The 23,148-nt window shown below is 43.5% G+C and overlaps 1 protein-coding gene across 4 annotated transcripts in view; it reads right to left on the bottom strand.

The window, feature by feature from the left end:
* Positions 1-23,148, bottom strand: part of LRRK1 (leucine rich repeat kinase 1) — a 121,877-nt gene that overhangs the window by 55,898 nt on the left and 42,831 nt on the right. For all 4 annotated transcript variants that reach the window (XM_059180165.1, XM_059180167.1, XM_059180166.1 and 1 more), the window contains 3 exons: positions 17,236-17,407; positions 13,803-13,982; positions 13,239-13,387 (listed from right to left, as the gene is read on the bottom strand). In XM_059180165.1, coding sequence (XP_059036148.1) covers positions 13,239-13,387; positions 13,803-13,982; positions 17,236-17,407 — 501 coding nt within the window. The remainder of the gene's footprint in view (positions 1-13,238; positions 13,388-13,802; positions 13,983-17,235; positions 17,408-23,148) is intronic.

Below are 23,148 nucleotides of genomic sequence, written 5' to 3'. Positions count from 1 at the left end.
CCAGTCTTCTCTCTGTGTTGCCAATTCATGGTTCCTATCAGTTGGTCTGTGTTTGACCTTGGCCTATGGCTAACTCTGTAAGAACCTTCCCTCCTTGAGGCTGTAAATCCCTTGAGGGGACCAACTCAAGCTCCAGGGCATGACACAAAGAGGCAACTTACAGAATCAGTCCATTCCATCAAGACACACATGTTCAAAGAGGATGGGGGAGATAGAATCTTCTAAAAGAAAAGGGGCGCCTGGGTGGCTCAGTGGGTTAAAGCCTCTGCCTTTGACTCAGGTCATGATCCCAGAGTCCTGGGATCGAGCCCCACATCAGGCTCTCTGCTCAGCAGGGAGCCTGCTTCCTCCTCCTCTCTCTATCTGCCTGCCTCTCTGCCTACTTGTGATCTCTGTCAAGTAAATAAATAAAATCCTAAAATAAATAAATAAGTAAGTAAATAAATAAAATGTATTTGTGAATCCTTGGCAACATAAAACCCAAGCCTTCCTTTTGGTGGTTAAACAAAAATTCCTGGGATGATGGCAGAGGATGCCTTCTCCTCGTTGGGCCAGCCAGAGAACCAAGAGGCCACCTTCTGACGTGGGAAGCAGCAGTCAGAGTGCCCAGACGGCTGGAGACATGGCAGAACCCACAGATCTAATTGAAACAGAATGAACTTGGCAAAGAGCTTGAAGAACAAGTCAAAAGAAACCCTGCAAATGAAGACGTCTGCCAATGTTCTCTGGGAGCCCCGACTGTCCGAGGAGGCCAGAGAGGACAGGGATTTGGCTAGACAAAGGATCAGCACATTGGAGACAGTGCTCTGTCCCAGCCTCCTTGTGCAGGTCAGGGCTACAATGGACAAGACCCGACCCATGGCGCCTGCTGCTGTGTCCACCTCCTTGCCCCCTGGGGGGAATCCCTTGGTGTGACACTTCCAAACACCCTGCTGCTCAAGTCCTTGTGCTCAGGCAGGGAAAGGCTCTCAAGAAGAGATGGGACATTCAGCATGTAAGGACAAGCAGGAGATCGGACATCTACTCGTGCATCGGAGGGGACTGTGACCGGGGGACCCAGGCCATGGGCAATGGAGCGGTGGCCACAAGGATGGTGTTGTGGGCTGAAATGTGTTTCCCATGAAAGATATGTTGAAGCCCTAACCCCCAGTACCTCTGAATGTGGCCCTCATTGGACAGAGGGTCTTTGGAGACATAAAGTTAAAATGAGGTCATGAAGATAGGTCCCCAAGTAATATGACTGGTGTCCTTATGAAGAGGGGAAGTTTGGTCACAAAGGCAGGTAAGTGCAGAGACAGGATGATGTGAAGATGTGCAATGACAAGACAGCATGTGGCTGGAGTCATGGATCTACGACCCAAGAATGCCAAGGACAGCCAGCCACCACCGGAAGCTAGGGAGAGACAAGGAAGGACCCTTCCCTGGAGCTCAGAGGGAAGAGAAGCTTGCTGCTACTGCCACTTTGATGCCAGACCTCTAGCCTCTAAAACTTGAAACAGTAAATCTCTGTTATTTTAAGCCAACCGATTTTTACTTTGTTACTAGAGCACTGATACAGATGGTAACAAGTCAAATAAAGATGGGAGAAGTCAAGACCTGAGAACCCAGAACATTCCATGGACAGAGGCCCACGCATTGAAGAAAGGAAACGAAAGAAACAGATTCTTAAAGGCCAAAAGGATGCCTGTTGAGACAAGTAGTTTAGAAATATAGTGAACAGGTAAGGAAAAGAACAGTAAGATTGGTTATTAAACAGGCCGGAAAGCCTGTGAAGCCTCCATAGAGTAAAGGAGAGTTTCGAAAATGACCCGAGAATGATTACAGGTAGTAAAGGAAGGGAGAGAGAAGAGAAAGGGGGAGGTCAGCCTTCCTCCCAGATTCAGGAAGAAGATGAATTCAATGATTTAGTTAATGAATGACGAAATGAGAAAAAAAGGGGTAATCAGCGCTAAAAAAGCACGTCTGCTCAAAATACTGTAAATATCAGGATTAGTAGCGGTTAGCTGCCACTCTGATTTAAGGTGAACAAACAAAAGGAAATATTACCATAGAAACCAGATCAATGGGAAATAGAAGCACAAAAATAACTTAGAAGCAAAGCTAGGACGGCATTTTAAACCATCAACATGGAACAGTCTATTGCCTCCAACGGCACACTCAAGGTCAGACTGTAGGGAAACCCTCTGTAGGGAAATTGAGCTGTGATGTTATGATGACACCATCTCGCTGACCCTTCGCAACCCACATGCAGACTTCCGTGGCCACTTTTTCAGCTCACCCTCACAGTAACCCTGTAAGGTCTAGCAGGTAAAGAACCTCAGAGATTGGCACCTGGGTTAAGCCTCTGCCTTTGGCTCAGGTCATGATCTCAGGGTCCTGGGATTGAGCCCCGAATCCCTGCTGAGCAGGGAGCCTGCTTCCCCTTCTCTCTCTGCCTGTCTCTATGCCTACTTGTGATCTCTCTCTCTGTCAAATAAATTTTAAAAATCTTAAAAAAAAAAAAAAGAAAAGAAAAAGAGAACCTCAAAGAGACAACTTACTCAAAGGTAGCAGAACCAAGATGGTGATTCAGGTGCCTGATGCTCTGATCACTTCCTACCCGACCAACATGTTCCCTTCCCATGGCTGGGGAAAAGCAGACACAGTGTCGAAGGCATTCAGAGAAATAACCAAGGCTCCTTGATAGTAATCAAGATGCTCAAACGGTCATAACCCCAAAATATAACCATGTTAAATCTTTATGTTCCAACCCAGGGCAATATAAGGTAAAAGAAGAACTAAAGCAAATTCAAGAAAAATGCCAGCATACTACAATAGATCAAAGATATAATGAATAGAGAAATTATAGAGTTACGCACTGTCATAAAAATGAGCGATCACCAAAGGGGGGGGGGCAGGAGAATGAATTCTGTGTTCAAATAGATAGGAACTTGCATATTTTTTTTAAAATAAATTCTGAGCATGAAGGAAAAGTAAAGAGGAAAAAGGAGTAAGAAAAAGAGCAGGGAGACACAAACATCCCCTCTATCTTATTTGAGGACAAAGGCAAACTAGAGGCAGAACCAATGAGAGAAGCAGAATTAGAAGGTGGCCAATCTTTTGAACGTGAAAACATGACCTTTTAGTTCATGCTCATGTAGGAGAAGAAAACCAAGTCACAACAGAAGATATTTTTAGAACAACAAAAGTATTACAAGTAATGGAAAAGACAACGCACAACTCTGATCACTGTTACAAACAGAAAAAATGAGACAAAATAAAGCAACCCCGCCCTACTTAGAGTAGCAAGCTGAAAGAAAACAGGAAAGTTAAAACAATTAGACCAAGCACAGAGAAACCAGAGGGAAGTCAAGACAAGGAAGTCAATAAACAAAGCCAACTCAAGGGTCTTTGAAAAAAATAACAGTCAACAACCAATTGACTAAATGAAAAAAAGACTTCCATGTAACTTGAATAATCTAAGAATGAAAATGACAATCTGACGATCAATGTAAAAACAATGTTTAAGTTATGGGAGGGGTTGTCCTTGGCCACAGTTGATAACAAACCAAATAATGATGTTGAAATGCAAGATTTACTTACAAAAATTCTCAAAGTGACATAAAAAGAGACAAATAAGGAAAATAAATAGAGACTCACTCCCCCGAGGCTCCTAATTCAATATAATTCTTTTTTAGTATTGTATCCCAAAGTTTTTCTTGAGTTTTTAATTCTTTTCTCTGAATTTCAGTGGAGCTAATATACAGTGCTATAGTAGTTTCAGATGTGCAAGATAGTGACTCGGGATCTCCACACATCACCCGGTGTTCATCACACAAATGCCCTCCTGAATCACCGTCACCTATTTCCCTCTTCCCACCACCCACCTCCCCCTGGTAACCCATCAGTTTGGTCTCTATAGTTAAGAATATCTAATGCCAAAAAGTGTTTAATAAAATTGATCACCTTTTCTTCACTAAAATTTTTAAAAAATAGATAGGTTTTTTTCCTTAAAAAAAAAAAAAAAAAAATCACAGGGTGCCTGGGTAGCTCAGTTGGTTAAGGGTCTGCCTTCGGCTCAAGTCATGATCCCGGGGTCCTGGGATCTAGTCCTGCATGGGGCTCCCTGCTCAGCGGGGAGCCTGTTCCTCCCTCTCCCTCTACTGCTCCCCCTGCTTGTGCGCTCTTGCTCTCTCTCTCCTTATCTCTCTGTGTCAAATAAATAAATATAGTCTTTTAAAAAAAGCACTATGATTTTTTCCCCATGTAGTATTTCAGTCATTCCTTTTAAAAATAGGAAGCTTACAAGAAATATTCCGTCACTAGTTCCAAGTTAATATTGCCAACGTCTATTTGAGAAAGGGGGTCAGGAAATAAAATGTCTGCAGTTAACTAAACTGCTTAGCTTACTGTTGAGAAAAAAGTCAGTTTCCTCCACTTTTAAATAAAGGCAAAAATTTTACCTCATTGGACTGTATAGGTGATTCAAGTCATTGGCACAGTCCTTTGTCAGCTCCTAAGTTTTATGTAAATGGGAGATTTGCTGCATATATAAAGTTTCAACCATCCATTCATCCATCCATGCTAATCATCCTGTTCCAGCCCTACACTGGGGCCGGGTCGGGGGTTCAAACACAGGGTAAGCAAACCTGGCAAAATCCCCTGCTTTCGAGAAGCTTCCTTTCAAATGGGAGAGTTGACATTAGATGAGAGTGTCACCCAGACAACCTCCAACTTTGTTCATTGCTATAAATAAAATGGACAGGAAGCTCTGGGAGATATAAGTGGGATCCGACCAGGCGTGTGGGTCAAAGAAGGCTTCCTGAGGATGTTGTGTGGGGTTCAGAGTTCAAGGGTGTCCTGGAGCAGTGGTGTGCTGAGTGCTGAGGGCATAGGCAGGGTTGTTCCTGGCTATGTGCCATCCACTCTGAAGGTTCAGCAGGGATGATACAGTTTTTTCCTGCAGCTGGACATTTCTGTTTCCATCCCCTCGTTTTCTCTTCTTTTTTTAAAGATTTTATTTATTTATTTGACAGACAGAGAGAGAGAGAGAGCACAAGCAAGGGGAATGCAGAGGCAGAGGGAGAAGCACGATCCCCACCGAGAAGAGAGCCCGACATGGGGCTCAATCCCAGGACCCTGCGATCATGACCTGAGCTGAAGGCAGACGCTTCACCCACGGAGCCACCCAGGCGCCCCTCCCCTAATTTCTTCTTCTTATGAATAGCAGTGTTTTGACCATGTTTGTGGGAATTGTTTTTTTCCTTCAAATTATGCCCTAGAGGTATCTCTCGGAAAGGAAATACACATTCAGAACAGTTCCCTGGGAGAAAAGGGTTTTATGGCTTTTGTCACATGATGCCAGTGACTTTCCACACGTATGGAACAGACTGTGCCAGCAAAGGCATCGGTGTGCCCATTTCTCGACCACTGTGCCAAGTGTCTTACTCGGCATTCATGTTTATGTTTGCTCGTTTCACAGGCTTGTGTCAGTACTCTTCAGTTGCCTTAATGTGAATTTCTGTAATTGTCAATGAAGTTGTATCTGTGTTCGTGCCATGATACACTGCTTTGATCCCCTTCTGGGCAAATTAACTCCTCATTTCTCTTCCTGCCTGGGAGAATTTGTGAGCAATGTGGTGGCAAAGGTCACGGTCCTGGCTTGGTCACTGCTGAGTCTTGGGCATCTAGTGGGTGATCTATAAACATTGGCTGAATGAAATTTAATGATCGACTGACATGTACATTGTGTCCGTGATCTATTTGTGTTTTGGTGAGTTCAAAAATCTTCCATTGCTCTCTTATATTTCCTTTTTTTAAAGACTTTATTTACTTATTTGTCAAATTGAGAGAGAGAGCACAAGCAGGGGGAGAGGCAGGCAGGCAGAGGGAGAGGGAGAAGCCGACTCCCCGCCGAGCAAGGAGCCTGATGTGGGGCTCGATCTCAGAACCCCGGGATCATGACCTGAGTTGAAGGAACATCTTAACTGGCTGAACCACCCGGATGTCCCTATATTTCTTTTAAAAACTATATTTTCCTGCAAGTTTTTTGCTTTAATCTATAAAGCATTCATCTTATTTCTGACGATGTAACTTTATATCTATTTGTAAATTTGTAAAAAATAAAATAATATTAATATAATCATCTCCCTTTTACAACTGGGATAAACGCCCTTTTAAAAATATATTCTGAGGACTTTCCAGTGCCTACCTCTTACCTGTTTGAAATTGATCTGTATCATTACCACTGTAATGAGACGCAACTGTCTACACGGATATCCACGGTTGTGCCAACATTGGACCCCGTTCTCATACTTCCCCGACTGTATTTTCTGGTTTGTCATTTAAGGTCAAAGAATAGTTTTACTCTTCCTGCATCTCTGTTTCATCCATGATTTTCCCCATTTGAACTAAGTGCAAGCGTTTTCACCCCCCCGCTGTGTAGTATTGTTTTAAGATTCAGCAGGAAGCCTGTCACGAGCAGCAGGCATGGTTGCTCCTTGGCTCTGCTCCTTGACTGTGCTGTGTCACCTGTTGCCCGATTTCAGGCTCTGAGGGAGAATGAACAGCGTGGCCAGGAGCCACGGGGAGGGCACCCAAATGAGGAAGGCACAAGGGGCAGGGAAGAGTCAGTATTTGGAAACCAGAGGAAACAGACGTGTGCGGGACAGGGCACAAGAGAAGCAGAACTGACGGACAGAGGCCAGAACAGTCCTTTTACAACTTTCGAGGAGCTGATGAAAGGCTGGATCTTCCTCTCCCACCAGTGAGGGGTGAAAGGGCCAGGGGGTGAAAGGGCAGTGGGTCGGTACCTCGCGCTGCCCGTCACCCACGGGGCACTGCTGCTCCTCCAGAGGCTGACTTCTGGGGACGCGGGTTCCGACTCCACTACGCTACGGCTGTGAGGTGAGAAGGACTAAGAAGGTGGGGATGTGTGTGCGTCCAAGTGTTCTGGAAAGCATACAGCTCTGGAATAAAGACTCTTTGCGCCAACCAGTAGACCTAACCCAAAACAAAGGTGCTCCCCAGAGGACTTGGGGTCCACTGGGAAAGGCTGTTTGCCTATACGGTGCCTCAGGGGCTCTCAGGAGCACACAGCCCCCACTCAGCCTACTCTGCATGAAGGTCCCCCTTTTCCCCCAACAGCAGCCGTGAGGCCGTATTTGCTGCTTCCTATCCTGTCTGGCATTCTGCGAACACAAGTCCTCAGACCCAGCAGGTCACATGGGTGGAGAAAGGCTGCTTCGTCTGTGAAAACATGCAGGTAGGATGTTTCCTACTGAGCACAGACACAGGCATCTGAATGGTGGGGCCACCGGGAATTTTTAAGGTACAGCAGCCCAGAGCTGGTCCAAGAAGCCATGATGATGGTCCTAATGGTACTGTTCCTCTCTAGGTGAGCCATGAGATTTAAGACATTAGGGACTTTTAAGAGGATATTAGTAATTTCTCCATTGGGTTGTTTCCCAAAATTCAGTCCAGCTCTGTCTCCTTGCAACGGCTCAGAACAGCCCCAGAAAGCCCTCTCACTGCTGCATGGGGACAAACACCACGGTTATTCCAGGACCTGCTGGGCTGGCCTTTCCTGGCACTTTGGAGATTTCTTGCTCCTTTCTGGGCACGCCAACCTCAAAATGTTGCTGTTTCTCATGGAAACAAAGCAGACGGCGACCGGGCTCTTGCCACGAGCACAGCCGTCTCGCTCCATGTTCAGGCAAGAGTGTGGCAGCTTTCAAGAGGGACACCGGCCAACCCTAGCCCAGAGACAGCTCTGGCCAGGTCCGACTTGGCTTTGGGTTTGCTCTCCTGAAAGTATGTCCAGACCACATGGTGTGAGCTCTTGGGCCTGGCTTACCGGACGCCCACAAAACCGAAATGGCCTATTCCTGCCAATGGGACACCAACGTGGGGTTCTCTGCAGTCCCCTCCCCCCGCTTGTGGCAGCCTGGGAACGAGGGAACGCCTGGCCCAGAGGCATGCAGGAAGGCTCTGAACCTTCCCTGGCGGTGGCTTCCACCAAAGCAGCAATTACATAAAACAAAGCAAAATAAAACCCTCCTAGCTGGTGGAGAGGCACAGCATAAACACACCAAAGACAACATGACTAATGCAACAAAGTCACTGTCACAAATGCCAGTAGGCCAAGGGAGCTCTCAGGCCGTGTACTCAGGGCAGCAAAGCGCTCTTTGCATGGCCGCCTGTGTCTACTCTTTGGAACCAAAAATGCCAGGTCAGAACCACTGCACGCCTGGGAAGGTTAAGAGGGCTCACCTGTGGTTCCTGAGTCATTGTTCCTGATGGCCGGGTCCCTCTGGGCAGCCTGCCTCCCTGTCTTCTGCCAGCAGCACTGAAGGAATGTGCTATCGCAGGTTCTAGATCACAGGCAGCCAGACACACCCACTTGCAAGGCCCTTGGCCTTTGAAATTCACATGAATAATCAGAATACCACCTGCTTTGGGGAAGCCCCAAAAAAAGCCTCCTGACTCAGCCTGCAGTGTAATTTCATTTTCTCTTCTAGGTCAAGGAGAAGAAGAGTAACATTGTCTTTTCTTTGTCTTCTCCTTCTAAAATGCAATGATCGCTTTCATGCTCTACCTCAGCAAACGTTGCTCAGTGAAATCCACGGCAGACGGAGATGCCAATCACTTCGGCTTTTAACCTTTAGCCAAGAAAATCAAAGTTGCTGGCTCTCAAGCCCGGCTGCACACTGAAATCACCTGGGAAATTTTTAAAATGAAACCGAGGCAGGTCCCATTAGCGATTTAGATTCAATTAGTGTCAGGTGTGACCTGAGCGCTGGGGTTTTTAAAAGTTCCCAGGGAGTCAGTGTACAGAAAAGTGTGACAACCACTGATGTACATGGGAGGGATAGTCCAGGAATCATGAAATGGGAAAAGCCCTGAGTTCAGGAGACTCAGGTTCTGGGCTGAGTATAACTGTGTTGTAGTTGCTGTCCTTGGACAAGCAACAGGAGGTCTCTAAACCACAATATTTTCATCAGGAAAATATTCTGTTCCCCACAGTTCTTACCGAGGTGTTGTAGTGAACAAGTAGGAAAGTGTTGGGAAAAACACCAAGCACAATATACAGGAAAGGGCTGCATGGTCCCTATTTCCTTTTACTAGGTGAGGCGAATATTAATTATTTATTGTACATTTACTATTGATAAGAATGTTGGCATTCTTTTAAAAACTAGGAAACCAGCAAGAACAAGAGAACAGTTAAAAGGAAATAGCAATAAATATAATATCATAAATAAGTATAATAAATATATTAAATAACATATTTAATATAAATAATATATTAATATAATAAATATTATTGATATTATTAATAGCAGTAAATATAATAAATATAATTTAAAAGATGTGAGTAATAGATGACTATGTCAGGTCCCACACAAATGTGAATCGAGTGGACTCCTCAAAGACACACCCTCAGATGGGATGAAATCTAAATGCTATCTATAAGAAATACACCTAAGAGGGGCACCTGTTGGCTCAGGGGATAAAAGCCTCTGCCTTTGGCTCAGGTCATGATCTCAGAGTCCTGGGATCGAGCTCTGCATTGGGCTCTCTGCTCGGCAGGAAGCCTGCTTCCCCGCCCCCCCCCCCATCTCTACCTCTGCCAGCCTCTCTGCCTGCTCGTGATCTCTGTCTGTCAAATACATAATTTTTTAAAAAAATTCTAAAAAAAAAAAAAGAAATAAATACACCTAAGACAACAAAAAAACTGAAGATGAATGTCTGGGAAAACTTGTATAACCCTGACGCAAAGAAAAAGAATGCAGGGTGGCCATGTGAAGAGCAAAGACACAAATCCCAATTTTAAGGACAGAAGCATGAACAGGATGAAAGGTGTTTGACATCATGAAATAAGTCAAAAGGGGGCATAAAGTCATTAAATGGGCCCGTAGACCAAAAACTTGTAGAATAATGTGAAAGAACTAGAAAAAAAATCACAAGTAGGAAATACATATGTATATATACACATACATATGTATATTTATAAATATGTAAATGTGTACATGTCACATGTCATGTGTGTGTGTAGTTCAGATTCTGATAAAGAAAGCACATGAAAGACTTGCATCTACAACTGACAAGATAAAATTAGAGGAAAAAAGAAAAATATTTACGCCAATAAATCTAAAAAAAGAACTCCAATAATACCAGATATCATCTGTTAGATACTTACCATGTGCCAGGCACTGGTTTTAGAATGTTGTAACTATAACCGCATTTAATTGTCAAGTATCCTTCCAAGATAGATACTTTCTCTCTCTTTTTCCTACTTCTCAGATGAGGAAACCAAAACACAGAGTGGTAAAGTTATCAGATGAAGAACTGGAACCCAGATCAGACCATGAAGTCTCAATGCTGTGCCCTTACCTTAACTACAACACCCCAAAATATTCAGAGATAAATAAAATACTTGAAGAAGAAAATATGAAGATTTTAGTGCAGATAAAAGCTAAAGTTAATGAACTAACAGACAGAACAAATCATAAAGAAGTAAATAAAATCTAAAAGTCCTTTGACAAAACCACTTGAACATCTCAATCCTCCTTGGCTGGTCTGATTAAGTTCCAAAGAGAAAAAGTAAAACTGTCTGATGGCATAAATAAAAAGGAAAATATATCATCATCATTCATTATAACAACACGTTAAAGTAGAAAAGCCACATGAATATATTAGCTCCTCCCAAAGTGGGATTTGACAAAATCCAGCATTCTTTCCCAATATCAACTCCTAAGCAAAAAAGGAATACATGGAAACTACCTAAATCTAACAACAGTCTATTTACCAAAAATCTACAGCAAATGCCTATAAATTGCTGAGGTCAAGACCTTTAAAATCAGGAATAAGAGAGATACGTCTGCTATCCTCATGATGATTCAACTTTTGAAATTCCTAGTGATACCATGAGACAGGAAATAAAATAAGTTATACGAATATTAGAAAAGAAGGGACAAACCTATTTGGACTTGATCATATACCTAAAAGTCTCAAGGAACTCTTCCGAAAATGATTAGAATTAATAAGAGAAGCTGGTAAAGGGGCGGGATAAAATATAAATAAACAAAGGAGCTTTTCTCCATATCAGTAACATTGGATTGGAAATAGAAATGGAAAAGAATCATTTTCAATTCATATAGTGGCAGAAACAAGAAAGAACACACAAATAAACATGGCAGGTCCAGGTTGTAAAATCTCATTAAAAATATAAAAAAATAGATAAGATAAACAAAATATAAAACCTTATTAAAGAACATGAAAGCTGTCTTTAATAAGCTGAAAGCTGCACAAATAGAGTCATCATGGGAAATGCACAAAAGAAAAAAATGTCTAATAACAGTCAAGATATTTTCAAAGAAAAAAACCAAACAAGTAGAAAACATGCATTAATAGTCTGTAAGACTTAAATGAAATGTCTGTTCTCAGAACAGGATGGCATTTACCTAGAAACAGATTAATAGGCCAGTGGACCAGTACGGAGACTCCCAAAATGCATACAGATAGATACTGGGGAAAATAACAATGATGACATCTCAATTCAGAAGGGAGAGGAAGCTTTATTTTAAAAACTGTGCTAGAATAACTGATCATCCCTGTAGAAAAGATGAAAGCTAGATTCTCCCCCTCATACCTCACATACAAATAAATACCAGAAAAATGAAAGCTTAAAATGTAAAAACTAAAAGAAAAAAAATATCGTGAGATATTCCAGGAGGAAAATATTTATATAAAATTGAGGGGGAAATGACCTTCTTATATAACCCAAATGCCAGAACAAAAAAGAGATTTGATTACATAGTCTCCTATCTTTGTTATCACAAAAGAAAAAGCAGGGATTGGGGAGAATATTGGCAACATGTATGATTTTAAAAAAAGGTTTAAAGTCTGAGATACAAAAAAAGATCCTCTAAAATGAGAAGGAAGAGATGACCAACCCTTCAGGAAAATAATCAACAAACAGTAACAGGCAACTCAAGTGAGGGGAGATGCAAAAAGTCCATGAAGGTAGGAGAAGAAGCTCGATGTTCTTCATAACAACAGTGTGGACATCAAAACAAGGAGATCTCATTTTCATCCAGCAGACTGAGAATTTTAAAGGGCTCCTGGACATCTAAGGCTGACCAAGGTGTGGAAACAGAGATTCCCACATAATGCTGGTGAAAGTGAATCACCATAGCTTTTTGGGGAAGTGATTCCCCAAAAAATCCACTTTGGGGACTTCAATCTACAGAAGCCAATATCCTAAAAAACAGATTGTATAACAAAGGGGAAAACCCAGAAATAATCCAAATGTCCACCAATGGGATAGATTTAGGGCATGTATTTAAAGAATGAGTTGTAGACACAGTGATCTGTCTAGAAGGAGTCCATGATAGAGTGCTGAATTTAAGAAACCAACTTGAAGATAATGTGACTAATACAACACTACTTTTATTATTAAAAGGAAAACAAAAACTATGTCCTGCATATTTTTCCAATTTTATTCAGATATAATTGACATATAGTAGTGGGTAAGTGGGGTGGGGGTGGGGCGCCTGTGTGGCTTAGTTGGTTAAGCAATTGCCTTTGGCTCGGGTCATAATCCCAGGATCCTGGGATCCAGGTGCATCTGGTTCTCTGCTAAGCGGGAGGGTCTGCTTTTCTGTCTTCCTCTGCCCCTCCTCCCTGTTTATGCTCTCTCTCTCTCTCATCAAAAGAAAAATCTTAAAAAAATATTGGGTAAGTTGAAGGTGTACAACCTGCTGATTCAACACACTTATCGCAAAATGATTACCATCAGAGTGTAAGCTAACACCTATATAATGTTATCTAATTACCACTCTTTTCAAGTGGTGAGAACACTTAAGATTTACTCTTTGAGCAACTTTCAAGTCTAGAGCACAGTATTATTAACTATAATCACAGAGCAGTGTATTAGGTCTCCAGAACTTAGCCATCTCGTAACTGACGTTTGTACCCTATGACCAACATCTCCCCATTTTCTGCACCCTCTAACCCCTGGCAAATCATCTACTCTCTGTTTCTAGGAGTTTGGCTTTTTCTGATTCTACATGGAGGTGAGATCATACAGTATTTGTCTTTCTGCGTCTGACTTATTTCGTTTAGCACAATGCCCTCAAAGTCCATCCATGTTGCTGAAAATGGCGGGATGTCTTTCCTTCTTATGACTGAAAAATACTGCCTTGTATATATGTACCACCTTGTCTTTATTGATGTATCCACGGGCAGTGGCTACTCACCATTTTCCCTGGACAGCTGCTGGACAAGGCACTAGCTTCGATGAAATACTTCCTGAGGAGATGTTTGCTGGGGTCAGGACTGTCCAGTAAGATGTAGGAACAGAAAAAAGCCCCGTGCCGAAGCAGGAATATGGCGATGTCTTCATTTCCTAAAGGACAGAGAATGGCGTTCAGACGTCCAAGTGTGTCGCAGCTGGTCCAAAATGTCAGACGCTGATGTGTGAAATGGGAATGAAAAGGGTCGTTGTGCTGGTGGACCTTCTCTATGACTTCTCTTGAGGTGGTAAATTCCTGTTCGTGGGAGACATTTTGTGGCACTCTGCCCTGTGGAGTGGCTCCTACTATGGTCCCATTTGCCACAGTTGGTACCTGTCACTGAAATCCCATTGCAGGGGCAAGTGGGGCCAAAGAGAAACGATGCAGACATTTTGAGAGAGAGCAAATAATGGAATTTGTAAACGTCTATACACAGATGTTTCAAGAGCTAGAGGGGAGGGGGAAGACAAGGTCCCACATCTCCAACCTGCAAGGGTTCCCATGGGTGGGACTGACCGGGGAACCCACCTGACTTGATGGCTGCGTACAGCGGTAAGCGCACGATGACAGGAAACTCATTCTTCCTGACGGCGTAGCTTTCTGGGTCAGCCCCGTGGGTCAGGACGAGGAGCTTCACCAACCCCAGGTGCCCTCGCTGGCAAGCCAAAGCCAGCATCCAGTTCAGCAGCCGCTGGGGGCTGCAGGGACCTGGCAGGAGATGACAAGACAAAGGGAAAGGGGTTTTGGTTGTTCCCACCCTGATCTCCCCTCAGACCATTGGTAATACTGAACTGTCCCATTTCCGGCCAAAAGTCGCTTCTGTCAAGTCAGTAGTGTTTTCTGGAACAGTCCCTCTGAATTGCATATGCCATTTTCCCACATCATAATAAATCTGCCTCTTCATCACACAATGCCGAGTGAGGAAAAGAAGCATTCCCAACAGCATATATGGTACGATTGTGACTGTATAAAAAAAAGTGCATACAGTTTTTGTATGCATTTGTAGGTGGAAATAAGACTAAAAGGTACTACCCTGTGTTGTAGTATTATTTCTCGGTAGTGGGGATTGTGACCATTCGCCTCACTTCTTTCCCCATCCCCAGTCCTGACCTCATGCCCAGAATAGCATTACATACAGGGACATGAGCTTTGGAGACAAGCCGCTTAGGGTTAACTATTTTAGCTGCGTACTCTTAAACAAATTTCTTAACTTCTCCCTGACTCGGTTTACCTGTTGGTAGAATGGGAGTAATAGCACTCGTCCTCCCAAGTTTAATGTGAGGATTGCATGACATAATGTATATCAAGTGCCTAGCTCAAAACATTCTAACTCATTATTTGTCATTATGTTTTTAGAGTACTAACACTTCCCTGCATTTCTAAATTATCCATGAGTACATATATTACTTTCAAAAATGAAAGAAAAAGGGCTTTGGTGAAAGAAATCGATCTAACTATCCAGCCTGAAACTTTGCAAATTACTCCCTGCAAGAACCACCTCCTTAATTCCAGGAGGGAATAACACTTACCACGAGGAAGGAACAGGGACAGTGTGGGCCGAAGTATTACAGTATCTTCAAGTTCAAAGTAAATGCAATGTCTTTTGGATGTAGCCACCATGGAAAAATGATCTCACCCTCCAAACTGACACTTCCCAATTGCATCATAACATTGTCTCATTTCCAGAGGCTGGGAGTCCTTAGGAACCCAAGTGTCCCAAGTATGGAGAGAGCGACCCTCCTCTCCATGGTAGGAAACTGACCAGGAAGCAGGGGGGAGGTCGGGATGGAAGAAATGAAAATCCAGCACAGAGGGTGCCTGGCGTAGAGCCTGGGTTGCAGCAGATGCTAAATCAGTGCCTCTTCTTCTCCCTCTGATAACTAGAATTAATAATTCAAAGGAGGTGGTACTCCAACAGATATTAACAAGCGATCTCCAACTCACTTCCTGCAACTGTATCTAGAGAAATCCAGTCATCATGCTGTTAACAAATTCTGTTGAGGATGGATGTCCACCCATCCGAGGAGGTTGTCTAAGGCTATATTTCATAGCCATGATTTTAATAGGAGGAAATCAGAGCTCAGAGGAGTTTGGGAATTTGCCAGAAGTCCCACAGTTGGTAAATGACAAAGTCAAGACTTAAACCCTGTAAAGCTTAAAGATTTAAACGCTCAAAACCAAAGGGTGCTCTCTTAACCTTATAAACCCCACACATATCTTCTGAGGCCCAAATCCAATGATACTCGGGGAGAGTCCCAGTAGGGTCTCCATTCTTCCTCTTCCTCCTTTGCTCCATTTCCACTCAGCTACAGAGACCAGACAGTAGATAATGACGTACTTGAAATGACGTCCACAACTACACAATGATGTGCCTACCCCTATGAGCCTCTCATCTCTCCTCTTCTCAAACCCTCCCTTGTTCTCAAGTTGTATCTTTGGTGTCTTGGGTTTCACAGACAGACTCCTGACAGTGGCTGCCTTCCTCCCAGTTTGGGAATTCATAGGGACACACGCTGTTTTGCCTATCTCTGTACTTCCCGCAGGGTCCAGAACGATGCCCTAGACTCCTTCGGTCCTCAGCAACTCTGTCCCTGGTTGAGGTGAAGACAGGACGCCCCAAAGCAGCTGAAAACCATGCTCATGTCCAGCCAAGCTCCCTGCTTTGCGAAAGTGGGCGACCGAAGCTCTTCCCTCTCTCGTCTGCCAAGTAAACTCCTATGAACCCTGCAAAACCCAGCTCAGACGTCAGCTCCTTATGAAGACCAGAAAAGACCATTCTCTATGTGTGTTCCCAGATCACTGTTTAGATACTTCACCCTCACCATGGTTACACTACACAGAATTACTGGGATTTCTATTTATATTGTCTCTGCTTAGCCAGGAGCTATGAAAGATCTGGGATCACCTTTTTAAAGAAGTCTGTGTATCTCTTAAGTTCTTCAGAATGCACGGGAAGGCAATAGTGAGAGACTCATAGGATGAATGTTCAGTAAATTCAAAATGCACAATTAGGTCATGAGCCAGCCGGCGTGGATGCTTTGGGGCTAGAACTGAGCTAATCTTGGGGATCCCTGAAGAGAGGAAGTCTGCCCTCAGGGACACCCAAGCTCCTCCTTGGCCTCCTATGTCTCACTGGACACAGTATGCACCTGTGAGCCATAACAGGGTCCTGATTTCTACCCTTAACCTCATTCTCCCTCCAGAAGGGGGCACTGGTTTAGAACCAAGTCCAAGCACAAATCTACTCAAAGCACACTGTGGGACAACCCCCCTACCCCTGACAGGACGGCTACATAATATGTGGGGCCCAGTGCAAAATACAAAGGTGAGCCCCTTGTTTAAAAAAATATCAAAAATTTCAAGATGGAGACCGTGGAGTGTTGAACCAAGCACAAGCCTTCTGAGGGCAGGGCCCACACCGTTGCACACCTGTTGTGCAACCATTGTGCACTATTGACGCTAGCCGTGCTCCCAAACAAACCTTAACTCCCAAAGACTGCTAAGGTAATAATGCCTTGTGAAGAAATGAGCTACCGAGCCATAAAAAGGCATGGAGGAACTTTCCATGCATGTCGTCAGGTGAAGGAAGTTAACTTAAAAGGTAGATGGGGATTCTCTGCACTTCCACATCCACATTTCCGAAAATCTAAAACTTCTTTCAGGACAAATACTATTAAATTTTTTAAAAAGGGACATAGGTCCATATTCTCTATCAAATATGGCGTCAGAAAATTTACCTCCTGAGGTCAAGGGAATGAGACGTGGGTTGTGGCGGTTTTTACTATGGACTGTCAGTGTGATGGCCTAGAAACCTGGTTCTCTCTCTTGGTGAAAGTGTCAAGAAACAAGAAAGCCCATACCCACCCCCACGCCCCCCAGACCCCACCGACAAATGTCTGTCGAATCCTGAGAAGAGGTGATTCCCGAGAGGTGGGCAAGGAGCTCAGGGCCTGGGATTTACCTGGCAAAGATTCGAGCAACTCCTGCACGACGTCAGTATGCCCAAAATGAGCCGCCACCACAGCTGGATTGTCATCGGTGGGCTCGGTGGGCAGCTCCACCCGTCTCTCGGTGAGAAGGTACCGGACAGTCTCCAGGTCGCCGTAGGCCGCAGAGATGCTCAGAAGCTGGCCCTGGTCAACACAGAGCAGGGACAGGACTTCAATGAGGTGGGCGCTGTTAGAACAGCCAAGACAATCCGCTGCACCTGCTTCCCCAAGTCCACGGGCCAGCCGGAGCCGGGCTGTCTGGGATCATGCCATGGGGTCACGGATGGCTGCTGAGGACTTGAAACGAGGCTCATGCAAAGTGAGAGGGGCTGGAAGCGCCCAATCACACGCAATTTCAAAGATTTAGTGCAAAAATGTCAACTATCTCGTCGATCAGTTTTCTATGGAGTACGTGTTGAAACGATCTTTCATACATTCGGATCAAAAAATACGAATATTTCACCTGTTTCTGTTTACTTTTTGAATGTGACTGCTAGACCATTCGGTATAAATGTGGCTCCCATTCTGCTTCTTTGGGACAGCACTGTTCTTTGCCTTAAGCTTCACGAGGCTGGGGAGTAAGTATCCCCATCTGAAGCAGTGTATTTATACATGGACAAGGAGGTGGGGTTTCAGAGATGTGTTGTGACTCGCCCAAGATCACACAGCTAGAAATGGCTCTGAAGGACTGTACAAATGGCCCCAACTTTTCATGGGCTTACTAGGTCTGCAAAAAAATGCTGGACCAGCATGTACAGAGGTTGGCTGCATTACTGAAACTTTAAGTCCTCCTGAAACCTGGCTAGTTGCAATGGACTTGGGAGTCCGTAGGGTTCAAGGAGGCGGATGCAGAATTGATCCACGTTGGAATGAGGCAGCCTGTGCCAGCGGGGGCATTTCCCGAGGACCTACTGTGTCTAGGATATCCGGGGCAATCGGTGACCTTCATGAGTTTACTCAGATAAATCTGAGTCTGGAATCTGCATAACACAGACACAAGCAAGCATATTTTACTCCTAATACAAGTGTATTAGGAGTCAATTTCAGGTGAGACAGGCAGGGATGTGTCAACAGGATCCCAGGGATGAGAACTGATATATTAGGGAGGCTCTTATCATGTGCGGGATGCTGCATGGAGGGTTTTATTTATATGGTCACACTTAGTCCTGATAAGTCTTAACCGTCTTATCTGCTGTTGATTAAAAAAAAAAAAAAAAAAGGAGACAGTTATTTTACCTGCAAAAAAAAAAAAAAAAAATTGGGAATAGCCAGGAATTGCAATTCAGGACAAGGAGACTACAGTGAACCATAGGCAAGTTCGAAAAGAATAGAGGGGCTTGGTTTTATAAGGGAAAGGAGGAAGCTGGGGGGTGTTTTACTGAGTTCCCATTAGCTGGGCTGTTGCTGGGCAAGGAGAAATTCTTCCTTCTTCCTGCTGGGCTACGGAAAGGAAGCTGCTTCTCCCTGGGTATGAGAACTTGCCCTTCAGGGCTTCCAGACTCCCATTTTAAATCAGGTTTCCTTTATTTATTTTCACACCGTGTTTCCATCTTGTGGGTGAGGAAGGAGGAAGTCTGCCACCTGCAGAACTCTCCAGGATTTGAACTGGGCTCGGTCTGGCCAAAGCCCATGTTCTCTCCACTCTGTCCAAGACTTCCCAGGAGATGTGGGACTTGGAGGGAGGCCTGCGTTGTCTACGTGGAATGAATGAGCTGGCCATGTGAGGTATGCATTCCATATGGCCAGGAAAGAAAAACCCACTGGCCAGCCAATCTGCCCAGGGTGGGGCCCACCAGGCCTGCCATTCCAGGAAAGCACTTGCATTAGGGAGAAAAGCCACAGGGGCTGATGAAATGATTCACCACACACAACCAACGGCTGTCTAGACTCTAGCGGGTGAGAGGCTAAAAAGCCCCGTCCTCACAAAGTGATGATGTCACAGGAGCCAACCCAGAGGCCAAAAGGAACCAGAAGGCAGGAAGGGTCAAGGCTGGCCTCTAGCTAGAGACAGCCCAGAGGCTCGATAGCATGTGTTTGTTTGTTTTTTCATTCAAACGGCATAGAAAAGTTTAAAATGCAAAGGAGGCCTCCCTCCAGGCCTCTCCTTCCTAACGCCCTTTTGCAAAGGAAACTGCTCTGATGTAGCCTTCCAGAATGTGTTCATCTACATCCACACATGGGTAATCCCACCTGAAACAAAACCATTTTTTTCACTTCACCCATGACGATTTTTACTGCCATATATATATAACAGCCCTGCAGAAAAGAGCACACACTGTGTGTTCAGTCTCACAAATGGCAACAAAGTGAACAAATTCATGTAGGGGACACCAGACCAGGGATGCGAGATTATCTGTGCCCAGAAGTCCCTTTTCTGCCCCGTTCCGGTCACCATCCTACCTGACCTAACCACTACCCTGACTTCTGACACCATAGAGCACTTTTTGCCAGTTTGTATATATTATTAAAGAGGAATTATACTTTGCTTATTTTTTTATGGCTCCCCCCTTTTTTTTTTTTTTTTTTTAAAGATTTTGTTTATTTATTTATTTGACAGAGATTATAAGTAGGCAGAGAGGCAGGCAGAGAGAGAGGAGGAAGCAGGCTTCCTGCTAAGCAGAGAGCCCGATGCGGGGCTCGATCCCAGGACCCTGGGATCATGACTGAGCGGAAGGCAGAGGCTTTAACCCACTGAGCCACCCAGGCACCCCCTTTTTTCCCCTCTTTTGCTCTGAAATAGAGATTCTTAGCAAAGACGGTCCTGAGGGGCATCCATATTTCTGTCACTCCGTGTTCCCCCAGTGGTGACAGCTTACACAATTGTAGTTCAAGATTAAGACCCATAATTTGACATGAGTGCAATGTGGGTCTATCGTTCTGCCATTTTGTCACATGTATATCCATTTGAGTGATCTTCACCAGGTAGAACTACTCCATTGAGAGATCAGCCTCTCCTGAGCCCTCCACCATCACGAACCCCAGCAACCACGAATCTCTTTTCCATCTCGATTATAGTTCCATCATTTTGAGAATGTTATCCAAATGGGATTGTATAGACTGTGACTTTTTGGGATTTTTTTTTTTAATTTCCTGCTCAACATAATGCCCTCGAGATTCATCCGAGTGGTTGTGTATTTCAAAGAGTTTTTTTTTTTTAGTTTTTAAAATTTAAATGCAATTAACTAACATATTGTGTACTATTTGTTTCAGAGGTCGCCTTCGGTGACTCATTGGTGTTATAGAACAGCCAGTGCTCATCACATCAGGTCCCCTCCTTAGCGCCCGTCACCCGAATACCCCATCCTCCCGCCCTCCACCCCTCCAGCAACCCTCAGTTTGTGTCCTATGATTAAGAGCTTCTTATGGTTTGTCTCCCTCTCTGGTTTTGTCTTGTTTTATTTTCCCCTCCTTTCCCCTGTGATCCTCTGTTTTGTTTCTTATGTTCCACATATGAGTGAGATAACGTGATAACTGTCTTCCTTTGACGTACTTGCCTAGCGTAATACCCTCTAGTTCCATCCACGTCATTGCAAATGGCAAGATTTTGGGGTTTCTTTTGATGGCTGAGTAATATTCCATTGTATATACACACCACATCTTCTTTGTCCATTCATCTGTCAGTGGACATCAGGTCTCCTTCCATAGTCTGGCTATTGTTGTCCATTGGAATGCGGGTACCACTTCAGATCACTACATTTGTAAATTTGGGGTAAACACCTAGTACTGCGATTGCTGGGTCACAGAGCACCTCTATTTTCAACTTTGTGAGGCACCTCCATACTGTTTTTCAGAATGGCTTTACCAGCTTGCATGCCCACCAACAGTGTTAAGAGGGTTTCTCCTGGGGCGCCTGGGTGGCTCGGTGGGTTAAAGCCTCTGCCTTCAGCTCAGGTCATGATCCCGGGATCCTGGGATCCAGCCTCACATCGGGCTCTCTGCTCGGTGGGAACCTGCTTCCTCCTCTCTCTCTGCCTGTCTCTCTGCCTACTCGTGATCTCTGTCAAATAAATAAATAAAATCTTAAACAAAATAAAAAAAAGAGGGTTCCTCCTTCTCAAAGAGTTTCTTTATAATGCTTAGTATTATATTTATATTATATTTTTAGTATTTTACATATTTTAGTGTTTATATTACGTGTTAAATATTTTTAATATATTTTATTACATATTTTATATATTTGCATATTTTATATACTTACATACTTATGGTTTACATCTATATTATATTATTTTCCATTGTATGTTCAATAATTCATCTGCTAGGAATTCTATGTTGTGTCCAGTTCTTATTACTAGTAAAGTTGCTATGAACAATCACACTCAGATTTCTGTGTGCGCATAAGTTTTCATTTCTCTAGGTGAAATGTTCAGGAATGCACATGCTGGGTCATAATGTAAATGTATTTTATGTTTTTTAAGAAACTGTTGAACTATTTTCCAGAATGGTAGTTCCGTTCTATATTCTCACGACGGTGTATGAGAGAGAGTTTCTCTACACTCTCACCAAAATTTCATGTTGTCACTATTTTTTTTTTTTAAATCTTGTCCATCCTAATAAATGTACGGTGATATTTCATCCTAGTCTTAATTTGCATTTCCCTAATGGCTAAAGATGTTGAACAATCATTAAGTCTTTTCATGTACTTATTGGCCATCTGCACTTACTCTTCAACAAAATGTTTCTTCAACTGTTTCATCCATTATTTAATTGGATTGTTTGCTCTTGTCGTTGAGTATTGGGAGATTTTTATGTATGAACTTGGTATGAGCCCTTCATCAGATAGGAGATTTGCAAATATTTTCTCCAAGTCTGTAGCTTGTCTTTTCACTCTCTTAACACAGTCTTTTCTCAAAGCAAAAGCTTTTTAATTTTGATGAGGTCCAATTTATCAATTTTTATGGATAATTTATTTCATGGGTATTCTTATATTTTTAAGATTTATTTATTTTAGAGAGAGAGAGGAGGCATGAGCAAGGTCGGGGGAGGGAGAGGGAGAGAGAGAATATCCAGTAGACTCTGTATTAAGCATGGAGCCTGATATGGGGCTCAATCCCACAACCCTGAGATCATGACCTAAGCTGAAACCAAGAGTTGGATGCTTAACTCACTGAGCCACCCAGGTGTCCCTCTTTTATGGATATTCTATGTAGACTGTCATGTCATCTGCAAATATAGTTTTATTTCTTCCTTTCAGATGTGTATGCCTTTTATTTCTTTTTCTTGCCTTACTGCACTGGTCAGAACTTCCAGTAATAGACCGAATATAATTACGTATAATTATTCTAAAATAAAACTGCTAGTATTATATTGAGAGTAGATATCCTTGCCTTATTCCCAATCTTAGGGGTAAAGAAGTCTTTCACTATCAAGTATAAAGTTAGTTGTAGGTTTCTCTAGCTGTTCATCAGGTTGAAGAAGCTCCCCTCTGTTCTTAATTGTCTAAGAGTTTCTATCATGAGGGTATTACATTTAGTCGAATGCTTTTTCTGCATCAAGTGTTACGATAATGTGATTTTTCTTCTTGAGTTTATGGCTTAATTCATCCAAATTGTTGTAACAAAATACCACAGATGAAGGGGCATAAAAACAACAAAAATTTATTTCTTACAGTTTGGAGGCTGGAAGTCTGAGATTTAGGGTGCTGGCCTGCTCAGGTGAGGGCCTTCTTCCTGATGGCTGATCTCTTGTTGTAGCCTCATGTGGCAGAATAAGGCTCCATGGCTTTATGGGATCTTTTACAAGAGCATTAACCCCTTTTAGGAGACCTCCAGCCTTATGACCTAATCACCTTCCAAAGGCCTCAGCTCCCAACACCATCACATTATTCAACATATACATTTTGGGGGGGGGGCATCAACATTCAGTCGATAGCAGTCTATTAATAA

The sequence above is a fragment of the Mustela lutreola genome, chromosome 7 (assembly GCF_030435805.1).
Source record: "Mustela lutreola isolate mMusLut2 chromosome 7, mMusLut2.pri, whole genome shotgun sequence".
NCBI classification, from domain to species: domain Eukaryota; kingdom Metazoa; phylum Chordata; class Mammalia; order Carnivora; family Mustelidae; genus Mustela; species Mustela lutreola.
Note: the sequence above shows the minus strand (reverse complement) of the source record. Positions and strands in the feature narration are given on the sequence as shown.